General features: G+C 51.4%; 1 protein-coding gene across 4 annotated transcripts in view; it reads right to left on the bottom strand.

Annotated features, from left to right (window-relative positions):
* Window positions 1–15870, bottom strand: part of LOC140385732 (ALS2 C-terminal-like protein) — a 188634-nt gene that overhangs the window by 48742 nt on the left and 124022 nt on the right. For all 4 annotated transcript variants that reach the window (XR_011933430.1, XR_011933431.1, XM_072468188.1 and 1 more), the window contains exons 16-17: window positions 12197–12274; window positions 10285–10415 (exon numbers count right to left, since the gene is read on the bottom strand). Coding sequence is in view for 2 of the 4 variants with exons in the window: in XM_072468188.1 (XP_072324289.1) it covers window positions 10285–10415; window positions 12197–12274 (209 nt within the window). In the remaining 2 variants the exon portion in view is untranslated. The remainder of the gene's footprint in view (window positions 1–10284; window positions 10416–12196; window positions 12275–15870) is intronic.

The raw sequence follows: 15870 nt of genomic DNA on the forward strand, positions 1-15870 counted from the left end.
AAGATGTATGAACATATGAACATAGACCCCAAGATCTCTCTGCTCCTCCACATTGCCAAGAACTCTACCGTTAACCCTGTATTCCGCATTCATATTTGTCCTTCCAAAATGGACAACCTCACACTTTTCAGGGTTAAACTCCATCTGCCACTTCTCAGCCCAGCTCTGCATCCTATCTATGTCTCTTTGCAGCCGACAACAGCCCTCCTTACTATCCACAACTCCACCAATCTTCGTATCGTCTGCAAATTTACTGACCCACCCTTCAACTCCCTCATCCAAGTCATTAATGAAAATCACAAACAGCAGAGGACCCAGAACTGATCCCTGCGGTACGCCACTGGTAACTGGGATGCAGGCTGAATATTTGCCATCCACCACCACTCTCTGACTTCTATCGGTTAGCCAGTTCGTTATCCAACTGGCCAAATTTCCCACTATCCCATGCCTCCTTACTTTCTGCATAAGCCTACCGTGGGGAACCTTATCAAATGCCTTACTAAAATCCATGTACACTACATCCACTGCTTTACCTTCATCCACATGCTTGGTCACCTCCTCAAAGAATTCAATAAGACTTGTAAGGCAAGACCTACCCCTCACAAATCCGTGCTGACTATCCCTAATCAAGGAGTGTCTTTCCAGATGCTCAGAAATCCTATCCTTCAGTACCCTTTCCATTACTTTGCCTACCACCGAAGGAAGACTAACTGGCCTGTAATTCCCAGGGTTTACCCCTATTCCCTTTTTTGAACAGGGGCATGACATTCGCCACTCTCCAATCCCCTGGTACCACCCCTGTTGACAGTGAGGATGAAAAGATCATTGCCAACGGCTCTGCAATTTCATCTCTTGCTTCCCTTAGAATCCTTGGATATATCCCGTCAGGCCCGGGGGACTGGTCTATCCTCAAGTTTTTCAAAATGCCCAACACAGCTTCCTTCCTAACAAATATTTCCCCGAGCTTACCTGTCTATTTCACACTGTCCTCTCCAATAAAATGGCCCCTCTCATTTGTAAATACAGAAGAAAAGTACTCGTTCAAGACATAAGAACTAGAAGCAGGAGTAGGCCATCTGGCCCCTCGTGCCTGCTCCATCATTCAATGAGATCATGGCTGATCTTTTGTGGACTCAGCTCCACTTTCCGGCCGAAACACCATAACCCTTAATCCCTTTATTCTTCAAAAAACTATCTATCTTTATCTTAAAAACATTTAATGAAGGAGCCTCTACTGCTTCACTGGGCAAGGAATTCCATAGATTCACAACCCTTTGGGTGAAGAAGTTCCTCCTAAACTCAGTCCTAAATCTCCTTCCCCTTATTTTGAGGCTATGCCCCCTAGTTCTGCTTTCACCCGCCAGTGGAAACAACCTGCCCGCATCTATCCTATCTATTTCCTTCATAATCTTATATGTTTCTATAAGATCCCCCCTCATCCTTCTAAATTCCAACGAGTACAGTCTCAGTCTACTCAACCTCTCCTCTTAATCCAACCCCTTCAGCTCTGGGGTTAACCTTTGTGCGCCCTCCGTTCAGAGCGTCCAGAATCGACCGTCTTTATATTTCCAAGATGTACTTGCCCAGCGTTCTGACGGCCTCCATGTAGCAGGTGCCGTGCTCAGACCACCACCTGGTGTGGGCGGGGCTCGTCCCGTCCCACGCTCAGACACGGTCCGCGTACTGGCACTTTAACAACCTGCTGCTGGAGGACGAGCGGTTCCTGGACTTGTTTTGCCATTTCTGGGCCGGCTGGAGAAGAAAGTAGGGTGGCTTCCCCTCCTTGAGGCTATAGTGGGACGTGGGCAAGACTCACATCCGCGCCTCCTGCCAGGGGTACACAAAGGGGTCTACGGCGGGGCGGAACTCCACGATTGCCAAATTGGCCGAGGAACTCTTCGATCTGGAGTCATGTCTTTGTAGCACCGTCAATTTGATGCGAGGCAGGTTGAGGTAATGTCAATTGAAGGCTTTATTAAGCAGAACTTTATCCCCAGCAGCGTGGTTACAGAATGCAGCTGCTGGGGGAAATGGAGAGAAAACTGGGTTCTGATACCGGCATTTCTGGGTGGAGTCCAGTAGGTGGCAGATCCTATCAGGACCTGGCATCGCTCCACCAATAGCCTGTCGACACGTGGTGTACCGTATTACCCCTAATACATACCACCACATTCACCCCTTGTTGAAAAAAAACCCGGCGGGATGGTGGTTCGCATGGTGGTAGGGGTTTACAGAGTCGGTACTGTGCCGTAACTTTGAACAAAACACAAAATTATCGCTTCAACTGGGCCAACGGGCCAAACAGGGTCGGAATGATGCCATAACTATAACAAGACTCAATAATTGAAAACGTTGAGAGTTAAAGTGATTCGATGAGCCGGATGGGCGCCCTGGTCGTCCTTTCCGATCGTCTCAGGCGTGGTGGTGATGGCGCTGGCTCGGGTCCCATCGACTCTGGGAGCGTAGCGCTGTCCCGTGTCCTTACTCCTGAGCGGGTCTGGGAGGAGAACCCAACCCCCCGGGAAGGGGTTGGCTGCGGGATGAACCGGCGGGAGTGAGGAGGTGGTGATTGGCTTTGGGGGGGTGTGGGTAGCTCCGGCGGGTGCCAGATCTCGCAGGGAGACCGTGTCCTGTCGGCCATCGGGGTACTCCACATAGGCGTATTGCGGGTTGGCGTGAAGGAGATGCACCCGTTCCACCAACGGATCTGACTTGTGCGCCCGCACATGTTTCCGGAGCAGAATGGGTCCCGGAGCTGCTAGCCAGGTCGGAAGTGGTGTTCCAGAGGAGGACTTCCTAGGAAAGAGGAGGAGGCACTCGTGAGGCGTTTGATTCGTGGTGGTGCACAGCAGGGACCGGATAGAGTGAAGGGCATCCGGGAGGACTTCCTGCCAGCGGGAAATTGGGAGGCTCCTAGACCGGAGGGCCAGCAGGACGGCCTTCCAGACCGTTCCATTCTCCCTTTTTACCTGCCCGTTCCCCCGGGGGTTGTAACTGGTCGTCCTGCTCGAGGCTATGCCCCTGCTGAGCAGGAATTGATGCAGTTCGTCATTCATAAAGGAGGACCGCCTGTCACTATGGATATAGTTGGGCAAACCGAACAGTGTAAAAATGGTACCGAGGGCTTTAATGACCGTGGACGCTGTCATGTCGGGGCAGGGGATGGTGAAAGGGAAACGGGAGTATTCGTCAACGACGTTCAGGAAGTACGCGTTACGATCGGTGGAGGGGAAGGGGCCTTTGAAATCCAAACTGAGGCATTCAAAGGGTCGAGAGGCCTTAACCAGGTGCGCTCTATCTGGCCTGAAAAAGTGCAGTTTGCACTCAGCGCAGATCTGGCAGTTTCTGGTGACTGTTCGGACGTCCTCGACGGAGTAAGGGAGGTTGCGGGCCTTAAGGAAGTGGTAGAAACGAGTGACCCCTGGGTGGCAGAGGTCCTCATGGAGGGCTTGTAGACGGTCCACTTGTACATTGGCACATGTGCCGCGAGGTAGGGCATCGGATGGCTCGTTCAGCTTTCCGGGACGATACAAGATCTCATAATTGAAGGTGGAGAGTTCGATCCTCCACCGCAAGATCTTGTCGTTCTTGATCTTGCCCCGCTGTGCATTATCGAACATGAAGGCAACCGACCATTGGTCAGTGAGGAGAGTGAATCTCCTACCGGCCAGGTAATGCCTCCAGTGTCGCACAGCTTCCACTATGGCTTGTGCCTCCTTTTCCACTGAGGAGTGGCGGATTCCTGAAGCGTGGAGGGTTCGGGAGAAGAAGGCCATGGGTCTGCCCGCTTGGTTGAGGGTGGACGCCAGAGCTACATCCGATGCGTCGTTCTCGACCTGGAAGGGGAGGGACTCGTCGATGGCGCGCATCGTGGCCTTTGCGATATCCGTTTTGATGCGGCTAAAGGCCTGGCATGCCTCTGTCGTCAGGGAAAAAGTAGAGAACTGGATTAGTGCACGGGCCTTGTCTGAGTACTGGGGGACCCACTGGGCGGAATAAGAAAAGAAGCCCAGGCAACGTTTCAGGGCTTTGGCACAGTGGGGGAGAGGGAACTTCATGAGGGGGCGCATGCGTTCAGGGTCGGGGCCTATCACTCCATTACGCACTATGTAGCCCAGGATGGCTAGATGATCGGTGCGGAACACGCATTTTTCTTTGTTGTAAGTGAGGTTCAGGGCGTGAGCGGTCTGGAGGAATTTTTGGAGATTGGCGTCGTGGTCCTGCTGGTCGTGGCCGCAGATGGTGATGTTGTCGAGATACGGGAACATGCCCGTAAACCGTGCTGGTCAACCATTCGGTCCATCTCTCGTTGGAAGACCGCGACTCTGTTCGTGACGCCGAATGGAACCCTTAAAAAGTGGTATAACCGCCCGTCTTCTTCGAAGGCAGTATAGTTGCGGTCACCGGGACGGATGGGGAGCTGGTGGTAGGCGGACTTGAGGTCCACGGTGGAAAAGACCTTGTACTGTGCAATCCGATTGACCATGTCGGATAAGCGGGGGAGATGGTACGCATCTAGCTGAGTGTACCTGTTGATGGTCTGACTATAGTCGATGACCATCCTCCGTTTCTCCCCGGTCTTAACAACTACCACCTGGGCTCTCCAGGGACTGTTGCTAGCCTGGATGATGCCTTCCTTCAGCAGCCTCTGGACTTCGGACCCGATAAATGCTCGGTCCTGGGCGCTGTACCGTCTGCTCCTTGTGGCGACGGGTTTGCAATCCGGGGTGAGGTTCGCAAACAAGGAAGGCGGTTCAACCGTGGGCAGCACGGTAGCATTGTGGATAGCACAATTGCTTCACAGCTCCAGGGGTCCCAGGTTCGATTCCGGCTTGGGTCACTGTCTGTGCGGAGTCTGCACATCCTCCCCGTGTGTGCGTGGGTTTCCTCCGGGTGCTCCGGTTTCCTCCCACAGTCCAAAGATGTGCAGGTTAGGTGGATTGGCCATGATAAATTGCCCTTCGTGTCCAAAATTGCCCTTAGTGTTGGGTGGGGTTACTGGGTTATGGGGATAGGGTGGAGGTGTTGACCTTGGGTAGGGTGCTCTTTCAAAGAGACTGTGCAGACTCGATGGGCCGAATGGCCTCCTTCTGCATTGTAAATTCTATGATCTATGAACCTTGAGGGTCGCGAGGCCGCAGACAGTCAGTGGGGGTATAGGGCCGCCAAATTTAAATGTTAAACTCTGGAGGTTGCATTGGAAGTCCAACCCTAGGAGTGTGGGCGCACAGAGATGGGGGAGGACATACAGCCGGTAATTTCGGAACTCCCTCCCCTGCACCGTTAGGTTAGCGATGCAGAACCCCGTGATCTGAACGGAGTGGGATCCCGGCGCCAGGAAAATTTTCTGGGTGCTTGGCCGAATTACGAGGAACAGCGCCTTACCGTGTCCGGATGAATGAAGCTCTCCGTGCTCCCAGAGTCGATAAGACACGGCGTCTCGTAGCCATTCACTTGGACTGTAGTGGTTGCAGTCTGGAGCGTCCGGGGTCGCGACTGGTCGAGGGTCGTCGAAGCCAGACGTGGTTGTTGAAGTTGAGCATCGTAATCAGGCAGTATGTGGCCGTCTGTGTCGGGGTCCTTCAGCCAAGATGGCGGCGTCCACGGATCGAGCGTGGTCGGGGGTGGACAAAATGGCGGCGCCCATCTCTCCCTCGTGGCGTCCGGGGTCCAAAATGGCAGCGTCCGTTGGTCACATGTGGATCGCTGGGGGGGCTGGGTCTGTGGTCCCGTTTCTTCCCCGGAGATAGCGGCGACCCCGCGGGACTTGCGCACCGTCGCGTAGTGGCCCTTCTTCCCGCAGCTTTTGCAGGTAGCCGTGCGGGCCGGGCAGCGCTGCCGAGGGTGTTTCGGCTGGCCGCAAAAATAGCAGCGGGGCCCCCCCGGTTGGTCTGGTGTTTTGGCCGCGCAGGTTTGCGGGGGTGGGGGGGGGTGTCGGAGAGTCAACCGCAGCGGGGGTCCACGGGGCCCAAGGGGCTGTAGTGCAGTCGGGGGCGTAGGCGCGGGCGTTACACGAGGCCACATCGAGGGATGCCACCAGGGCCCGAGCTTCTGTAAGTCCCAGAGATTCTTTCTCCAGAAGCCTCTGGCGGATCTGGGAAGAGGCCAAACCTGCCACATTCGCATCGCGGCCCAGGAGCTCTGTGTGTTCACTCGCTGTTACTGCCGGGCAGTTGCAGTTTCGACCCAGGATCTGCAGGGCGTTATAAAACTCGTCCAGCGATTCCCCCGGAAATTGCCGTCGTGTGGCGAGCTGGTAGCGAGCAAAAACCTGGTTGGCGGGCCGGATGTAGATATCCTTCAGCGCGGCGATGGCACTGGTGAAACCGTCCTCGTCCTCGATAAGGGAGTAGACGTCAGGACTCACCCTGGAATAGAGGACCTACATCTTTTGTTCGTCTGTCGGTGTGCCGGGGCCGTTCGGAGGTAGCCCTCAAAGCATGCCATCCAGTGCTTGAAGATAGAGGCCGAGTTAGCTGCTTGGGGTGCGATGTGCAGGCACTCCGGGGTGATTCGGAGCTCGATGTTCCCACATTGTTTTCTTCAATTTAAATTCTGCTTAATAAATTGTAGCACCGTCAATATGACGCGAGGCAGGTTGAGGTAATGTCAATTGAAGGCTTTATTAAGCAGAACTTTATCCCCAGCAGCGTGGTTACAGAATGCAGCTGCTGAGGGAAATGGAGGGAAAACTGGGTTCTTATACCGGCATTTCTGGGTGGAGTCCAGTAGGTGGCAGATCCTATCAGGACCTGGCATCCCTCCACCAATAGCCTGTCGACACGTGGTGTACCGTATTACCCCTAATACATACCACCATAGTCTTGCTCAGCCCGATGAGGACCCGGCACTGGGGCGGATGTACAGAGAGAAGAAGGGCGCGCTGCGGGAACTGCAACTTGCCGGGCCCCAGGGTGCGTACGTGCGGTCGCGGATCCGTTTCCTGACGCACATGGACCACAGCTCCCCCTTCTTCTACTCGCTGGAAAGAGAACGTGGGGCCATTCGGCAGATTTCTACACTGCTGGCCGACGATGGGTCCCTCGTCTCGGATCCGGAGGGGGTCAGCACCCTGATTAGGGACTTTTATTCCGACCTCTTCTCTCCGGATCTGTCCAGCGAGGATGCTTGCAGAATTCTGTGGGAGGACCTGCCGCAGGTCGGCCCGGGGGACGCCGGGAGGCTCGACCAAATCATAAACCTCCAAGAGCTGACCGGCGCCCTGGACAGCTTGTCACGGGGCAAAACTTCAGGGCTGGACAGGCTGACCATGGAGTTCTTCAGGGCATGCTGGGACATCCTGGGGAGCAACTATGCGGGGATCCTGGGGGAATGTATTGCGACCGGGGAGATGCTCCTTTCGTGTTGCAGGGCCGTCATTGCCCTGCTGCCCAAGAAAGGGGATCTCTGCTTGCTTAAAAACTGGCGACCGGTCTCCCTCCTCAGCAGGGACTACAAAATCTTTGCCAAGGCGATGTCTTTACGCCTTGGCCCCGTGCTGGACCACATGATTCACCCTGACCAGTCCTACACAGTCCCGGAACAAACTATTTACGATAACATCCATTTGGTCCGGGACGTTATTCATTTTACCCAGAGGACTGGTGTGTCGAGCGCCTTCCTGTCTCTTGACCAGGAGAAGGCGTTCGACAGGGTGGGGCACAAGTATTTACTCGGGACTCTGCGAGCATTCGGGTTCGGGACGCACTTCGTCGCCCGGATCCGATAATTGTACGCCGCCTCAGAGTGTCTGATTAAGGTTAACGGGTCCCTGACGGCGCCCCTTCGCTTTGGGAGAGGGGTGCGTCAGGGCTGCCCCTTGTCCGGCCAACTTTATTCTGTGTGCGTGGAGCCTTTCCTGCGCCTCCTGCGGAGGAGGTTGTCGGGGCTGGTTCTGCGTGAGCCGGATATGGAGGTGGTCCTCTAGGCTTACGCTGATGACGTGCTCCTCATGTTCACTGACCCTGGTGACCTGCGGAGGATGCGAGAGTGCCAGGCTGTGTACTCCGCCGCGTCCTCTGCTAGGATCAACTGGGCTAAATGTTCCGGACTCCTGGTCTCCCCCCCCCCCCCCCCCCCCCCCCCGGGAGGAGCTCAGGCCCTTTAGCTGGAGTCGGACCAACATCATCTACTTGAGAGTCCATCTTTGCCCGGCAGAGGAAGCCTGGCCGGCGAACTGGCAGGAGCTGGAGACCAAGGTCACCACTCGCCTGGGATGCTGGACAGGACTGCTCCGAGTGCTGTCCCACTGGGGTCGAGTTCTCGTCATAAACCAGCTGATCGCCTCTATGCTGTGCTATTGGCTGGTCACTTTGGCCCCTCCCCCTGACTTTGTCACACGCATCCAGAGAACCCTGCTTCGGTTCTTCTGGGACAAAGGATTGCATTGGGCCGCTGCGGAGGTCTTGAGTCTCCCGATTGCGGAGGGCGGTTTGGCGCTGGTGTGCCTTCGCACTCAGATTGCGACTTTCCGCCTTCAGACTCTGCAGCGATACCTGTACGTTGAGCCTCCTCCACAATGGTGTGCCCTGGCGACGTATTTCTTCCGCCAGGTGCACGGCCTGAACTACAACGTGCAGCTTCTGTTCATTGACCGGAACGGTCTTCGGAACTCTTTGTTGGCGCTGCCCATCTTGTACCAGGACCTTCTCAAAGTCTGGAACAGGGTTGCCAGCTCTCTGGCCGTCAGGAGTAGTGGCTGTCGTAAGAGAGCCGCTGTTCAGGAATCCGCACCTCCGCCAACATCCATTCAGGTGGCTGGCGGAGTGGAGGGCTGTGGATGCCGGAGTGACCAGGATCGGGGACGTGCTGGGTGGCGGAGGGGCGGGCTGGATGACACCCTACGAGCTAGCCAGGCGTGGAGCGGTGTTTGTCCGGTGCACGGTCAATGCTATCCAAGGCCTCAAAACGGTCGTGCTCGGCCCCGTAAGCACACTTGGACTTGAAACGCGGTTGTGCGGTGGTATCCCGTCTGAGCGGACCCCTGCTTGGACGGAATTCCACATTGGTCCCAAACCCCGGAACCATCCCCGGGTGCTGGGGCCCCACAGCCCCAGCTGCCTCGCGGAAATACCCTCCGTGCCCTTTCGCACTGCGCGGAGGGGTTTCCTGTACGGCCTGCTGTTGCACACTTTCCACCTCCTTGCCCTCGCCCGCCGCCCGGACACGCCTTGGCGTGCCCTGTTGCCATCCGGCGGCGGTGGTCCCCACTGGAGATCCCTCTACGGAGGTGGCCTCCCCATAAAACTAGGGGACCTGTGGTGGAGGGTGTTGCGCATGGCAGTGCCGTGCAACTATCGTTTAAATCACTTCACGGCTCTGCCAGAGACCTGCCACTTTTGCGGCCTGGTGGAGACCGTGGAGCACGTTTATGTTGTCTGTCCTAGGCTGCACTCCCTTTTTGGTTTCTTGACAACGTTGTTGTTGAGGTTTTCTCTGCACTTCAGCCCCACGCTCCTGATCTACAGGCATCCGGTGCGGAGTGGGGCGGGAAAGGCGGAGGACTTCCTCGTGAACCTGCTCCTGGGCCTGTCCAAACTTGCCATTTATAGGTCCAGGCAGCGGGCGACTGAGGGGGTTGTCCAGCCTGACTGTCTGCCCATCTTCCGCGGCCTTGTTCGCGGCCGGGTGTCCCTGGAGCGGGAGCATGCGGTGTCCACAGGCACACTCGAGGCCTTCCGTGCTCGGTGGGCACCGCAGGGGTTGGATTGCCTCATCAACCCCTATACTCGCGCTTTAATTTGACGGGTTTTTGTTTCCTTTCTCATTCTTTTTGGGCTGTGCTCCACTCGTTGTTTTGGGGCACTCCCCTCTTTTGTTTTATCCATCAGTTCCTTTATGTTCTTTTGCTTGGTTTTCACACCTGGCATCACGCCAGTGTCAGTGGTGGATGCTGGCCTAATCCTGCACGTGTAGATAAATGTGCAGGTCATAAACTCACAAAAAACACAGAAAAACCAAAAAAATAAAAAAAGGCAAAAACACATATACAAAAATATTTCCCTATTTGTTTGTAGTGAGACCACATAAAAGGTCTAAACCAAACAGCAACTTTTAAGTTAATTAACTAAATAAAAGACTAGACTTTAGATAAAAATGAACCCTTATACTCCCTCAGTCACCAAATTCTCACTAGCACTCAAATGCACCAAATTCAGCACTCGGTGTTGTGGATGTTGACGTGGGTGTTGTTGCAACGCAAGGGAATTTCTTCCAATTGATTTTGTTACTTACAAGTTATGAAAGTTTGTCACTTCATGATAAGTTTGGACAGTTCACACTCACATTTTGCTGGTGGTCAAAGGGTTTAACTCCTCAGTGGGTTTGCAGAATGTTCCATTGGTCTTCAAGCCACTTCCCCATTTGTTGCTGAACAATCCCTCTATGACATATCCATTACTAAAGGTGAGCTTCCCCTGAAACATAACAATTGCAGATTAATGCATTTACTAAGAGGCCTGGAATTTTTTTCTAGCACCAATTCTATTTTGAATTCTTCTTGTTGGCTGCCCCAGCTCCGTCAATCTTTTTATCCCTCAATCCCCAGGCTTTTAAAACGCAAGCTTGATACTGCCTAATCACTGCTTCTTCCATTCATACCCTTAGCAGTGTCATTGAAGGTCACCAGCTCTGTGGAGCACAAACTTTGAAGTTGGCTTGCACAAAAAATACAAATGGCCGGCATAGAACTTCATGGTCAGGTACAGATGAATCACTCAATGAATCTAAAGTCAGACTGTAGCAAGGTCATGCAAACAGGCTCATCAAGCCTCTATATTTAGTTGAGGGAGTAGAAGATAGAAAGCCACTAATTTGGGTGTGGGAGACTGAGAAAGGTAGTCACATCTGCCACAGAAAAAAAACAGGTAGGCAGCATCTGTACTGAAAACCACCTTCATCCCAACACAAATGTTGAGGCAAAGGAATGCCAGCCAATTACTCACTCCAGGCTGGCACCCCAATTTGATTAATCCATAAACTTGAGCTCATCCAAAACTCTGTTGCCGGTATCCTGACCCATATCAAGTCCCTTTCGTTCACTTACCTGTCAGGGGCTGTTTAGCACAGGGCTAAATCGCTGGCTTTGAAAGCATACCAAGGCAGACCAGCAGCACGGTTCGATTCCCGCAACAGCCTCCCCGAACAGGCGCCGGAATGTGGCGACTATGGGCTTTTCACAGTAACTTCATTTGAAGCCTACTTGTGACAATAAGCGATTTTCATTTTCAGAATGCTCCTGTTCCTCAGCAGGCTTCTCTCAGTGCTCATGAACTCTTCAAGGAGGTTTGCTTTTATTTTTAGGGCTTTCAAAAGCCACACCATCACACCGTAGGGGTGTGCGGAACAAATAACAATTTTCCTTTGGCCCTCGTAATGGGGCCTCTGGCCTAGCCTTGGAACAGCTGCATTTTATTTCCCCACCCAAAGTCTTCCCAACTCACAAAAATGTCACAAGGTCAGAAAGACACAGGAAACTGTTCAACATTTTGTGAAGCAATTCCCATTTCTATCAGAGACAGAAATCTGGTCCAGGGAGTGCATATTGTAGATTAGAGCACAGAGGTCAGCAAATGTCACAGAGCACAAGGATCTCCAAATCCAAATTCCCAGTATGTATTTCTTATACACAAAGATGTGCTAGTTTATAAGAGCCTCCCTGTACGTAAACTACTTCCTCTACACATTAGACACTTGTCTTTTTTGTTCATTCCATACAGGATGTGGGCTTCGCTGGCTAGGCCAGCATTTGTTGCCCTTGAGAAGATGGTGGTCAGCTGCCTTCTTGAACCGCTGCAGTCCATGTGGTGTTGGTGCACCTACTGTGCATTAGGGAGGGAATTCCAGGATTTTGACCCAGTGATGTTGAAGGAACAACAATATATTTCCAGTCAGCATGGTGAGTGATTTGGAGGGGAACTTCCAAGTGGTGGTGGTGTTTCCATGTATCTGCTACCCTTGTCCTTCTAGATGGTGGTGGTCATGGATTTGGAAGGTGCAGCCTAAGGAGCCTTGGTAAGTTCCTGCAGTGCCTCTTGTAAATGGTACACACTGCTGCTACTTTACATCGGTGGTGGAGGAATGAATGCTTGAGGAAGAGGTGCCAATCAATCTTTTGTTATATTCCAGTCCTGGTATGTCATATTATTCAGTATACCATTAAACAACCTGTTTACAGCATGGATACTGAAGCTCCTACCTTTCCAGTTAGAACCAGCTCTTCTGTGAATTCTCCTTCATAGGCAGAATCATCCTCTGACAGAATTGTTCCAGAACCCTGGTGATTGTATAAAAAGTAAATAATATTTTGGTCACTGAGCAGCTGAGAAAAGGCATTTGAAGAAATTGAAGTAAAGTGAATTGATACTCAAAGTGTGCATTAAGCCTTAGCATTATTTTTAGACAAAGAATAGTCTGATCAGATTAGAACAAAGATCAAAGAAAAGTACAGCACAGGAACAGGCCCTTCAGTCCTCCAAGGCTGTGCCGATCATGATGACCTAACTAAAAAAAAAACTACTGCCCTTGCTCAGTCCTCATCCATCTATTTCCTCCCTATTCATGTACCCATCCAGATGCCTCTTAAATGTTGCTAATGTGCCTCTTTCCACCACATCCTCTGGCAGTGCATTCCAGGAACCCACCATTCTGCGTGAAAAACTTACCCCACACATCTCCCTTAAACATTTCCCCTCTCACCTGGAACCTGTGCCCCCTTGTAATTGACACTTCCACCCTTGGAAAAAGCCTCTGACTATCCAACCTGTCTATGCCTTTCATAATTTTGTCGACCTCTATCAGGTCACCCGTCAGCTTCTGCCTTACCAGTGAAAGGGCAAAGTTCTTCTCCACTGTCCCAAATACTCTGACAAGTTGGATATAGAGAAAAACCCTGCCTACATTGCCCCAGGTCTGCCAGATCAAGAATAGCATGAATAGTAGGAGTTATTCATTCTGTCTGAGCTTAACATTACTGATACATTAAGTGTGTCAGTTGCAAGCAAAGGGCCACCTTGCCATCTATAAAATGCTGAGGACTTTCGATGCATGGGAGAGGCATCAGGCAGAGGGGTCTGAATTTATTTGCAAATGTTACTGTGGCCTCCCCATCGTCCATGTACCAAACAGTTGATGGTCAGCTTGGTGCTACTCAGGGGCTCAAGCACATTGTGCGACTAAATGAGCTCATTGGGCAATATGTGCATTGGTACCTCTGCCTGGTGCCCAATGAACATCTCAGCCTTGGACCTTGGTGTCTGATTTTCTGTGGCTCAATATGTTTCAGTCGCTCACCATTATTTTATCATGCCTGAAGATGAATGTTTTCCCAAATGTCTTTAACATTTGCTTCCGCCCAGCTTCCAATGTCCAAACCTTCTGGTGTGCTGCACCTTGAAGATTTGCTTTCTATGATCTAGCGAGCAATGCTGGTGGAAATATAACCCCTGGTAGGCCCACAACAGCAAGATAGAAGCCAAAGTAAAATCAGTCCATTAGCCCCTCTTAGAGGATCTTGAGAGTCAAACTCTCTTTTTGTTACAGAAAGTACCCAGTCTGTTTACAGATTTACAAACATAATCTGTGGAGATCCACAAGGTGTTGGATTACAGGCAAAATTCTACTCCAATTAGAGACACTATCTTGCTCTGGACAGACAGCAATGGAAGAAAAGGGTTTGTTCCACTAGATTTGGGAGACTAACTAACTGCCTCCAAAGCAAATCTTCTATTGCATTAGTGTGTTTTTGCTGTGTACCTTTTGAACCACCCGAAAACATTGTACTCAATGAATTACTCTTTGAAGTGTTGTGACAGTTCCTAACAAATATGAATGCCAGTTTCCATGAGGAGATGAACATAGAACATAGAACATAGAAAATACAGCACAGAACAGGCCCTTTGGCCCACAATGTTGTGCCGAATCTTTGTCCTAGATTAATCATAGATTATCATTGAATTTACAGTGCAGAAGGAGGCCATTCGGACCCCCCGAGTCTGTACCGGCTCTTGGAAAGAGCACCCTACCCAAACTCAACACCTCCACCCAACATTAAGGGCAATTTATCATTGGCCAATTCACCTAACCCGCACATCTTTGGACTGTGGGAGGAAACCGGAGCACCCGGAGGAAACCCACGCAGACACGGGGAGGACGTGCAGACTCCGCACAGACAGTGACCCAAGCCGGAATCGAACCTGGGACCCTGGAGCTGTGAAGCAATTGTGCTATCCACAATGCTACCGTGCTGCCCTTAAGAACAAATTAATCTACACTACATCATTTTACCGTAAGGTCCCTAATGTTTCCGACTCAACTACTTCCACAGGCAGTGCATTCCACGCCCCCACTACTCTCTGGGTAAAGAACCTACCTCTGATATCCCTCCTATATCTTCCACCTTTCACCTTAAATTTATGTCCCCTTGTAATGGTTTGTTCCACCTGGAGAAAAAGTTTCTGACTGTCTACTCTATCTATTCCCCTGATCATCTTATAAACCTCTATCAAGTCGCCCCTCATCCTTCTCCGTTCTAATGAGAAAAGGCCTAGCACCCTCAACCTTTCATCGTAAGACCTACTCTCCATTCCAGGCAACATCCTGGTAAATCTTCTTTGCACCTTTTCCAAAGCTTCCACATCCTTCCTAAAATGAGGCGACCAGAACTGTATGTACACAGTCCTCCAAATGTGGCCTTACCAAAGTTTTGTACAGCTGCATCATCACCTCACGGCTCTTAAATTCAATCCCTCTGTTAATGAACGCGAGCACACCATAGGCCTTCTTCACAACTCTATCCACTTGAGTGGCAACTTTCAAAGATGTATGAACATAGACCCCAAGATCTCTCTGCTCCTCCACATTGTCAAGAACTCTACCATTAACCCTGTATTCCTCATTCATATTTGTCCTTCCAAACACGTAGCACCTGTTCCTTGAACAAGTTCCACATTTCACTTGTGTCCTTCCCTGCCAGCCTATGTTCCCAACTTATGCACTTCAATTCTTGTCTGACAACATCATATTTACCCTTCCCCCAATTGTAAACCTTGCCCTGTTGCACGTACCTATCCCTCTCCATTACTAAAGTGAAAGTCACAGAATTGTGGTCACTATCTCCAAAATGCTCCCCCACTAACAAATCTATCACTTGCCCTGGTTCATTACCCAGTACTAAATCCAATATTGCCCCTCCTCTGGTCGGACAATCTACATACTGTGTTAGAAAAGCTTCCTGGACACACTGCACAAACACCACCCCATCCAAACTATTTGATCTAAAGAGTTTCCACTCAATATTTGGGAAGTTAAAGTCGCCCATGACTACTACCCTATGACTTCTGCACCTTTCCAAAATCTGTTTCCCAATCGGTTTCTCCACATCTCTGCTACTATTGGGGGGCCTATAGAAAACTCCTAACAAGGTGACTGCTCCTTTCCTATTTCTGACTTCAACCCATACTACCTCAATAGGGTGATACTCCTCGAACTGCCTTTCTGCAGCTGTTATACTATCTCTAATTAATAATGCCACCCCCCCCCCCCATCTCTTTTACCACCCTCCCTAATCTTATTGAAACATCTATAACCAGGGACCTCCAACAACCATTTCTGCCCCTCTTCTATCCAAGTTTCCGTGATGGCCACCACATCGTAGTCCCAAGTACCGATCCATGCCTTAAGTTCACCCACCTTATTCCTGATGCTTCTTGCGTTGAAGTATACACACTTCAACCCATCTCCGTGCCTGCAAGTACTCTCCTTTGTTAGTGTTCCCTTCCCCACTGCCTCATTATACGCTTTGGCGTCCTGAATATCGGCTACCTTAGTTGTTGGACTACAAATCCGGTTCCCATTCCCCTGCCAAATTAGTTT

The sequence above is a fragment of the Scyliorhinus torazame genome, chromosome 11 (assembly GCF_047496885.1).
Source record: "Scyliorhinus torazame isolate Kashiwa2021f chromosome 11, sScyTor2.1, whole genome shotgun sequence".
Classification (NCBI taxonomy): domain Eukaryota; kingdom Metazoa; phylum Chordata; class Chondrichthyes; order Carcharhiniformes; family Scyliorhinidae; genus Scyliorhinus; species Scyliorhinus torazame.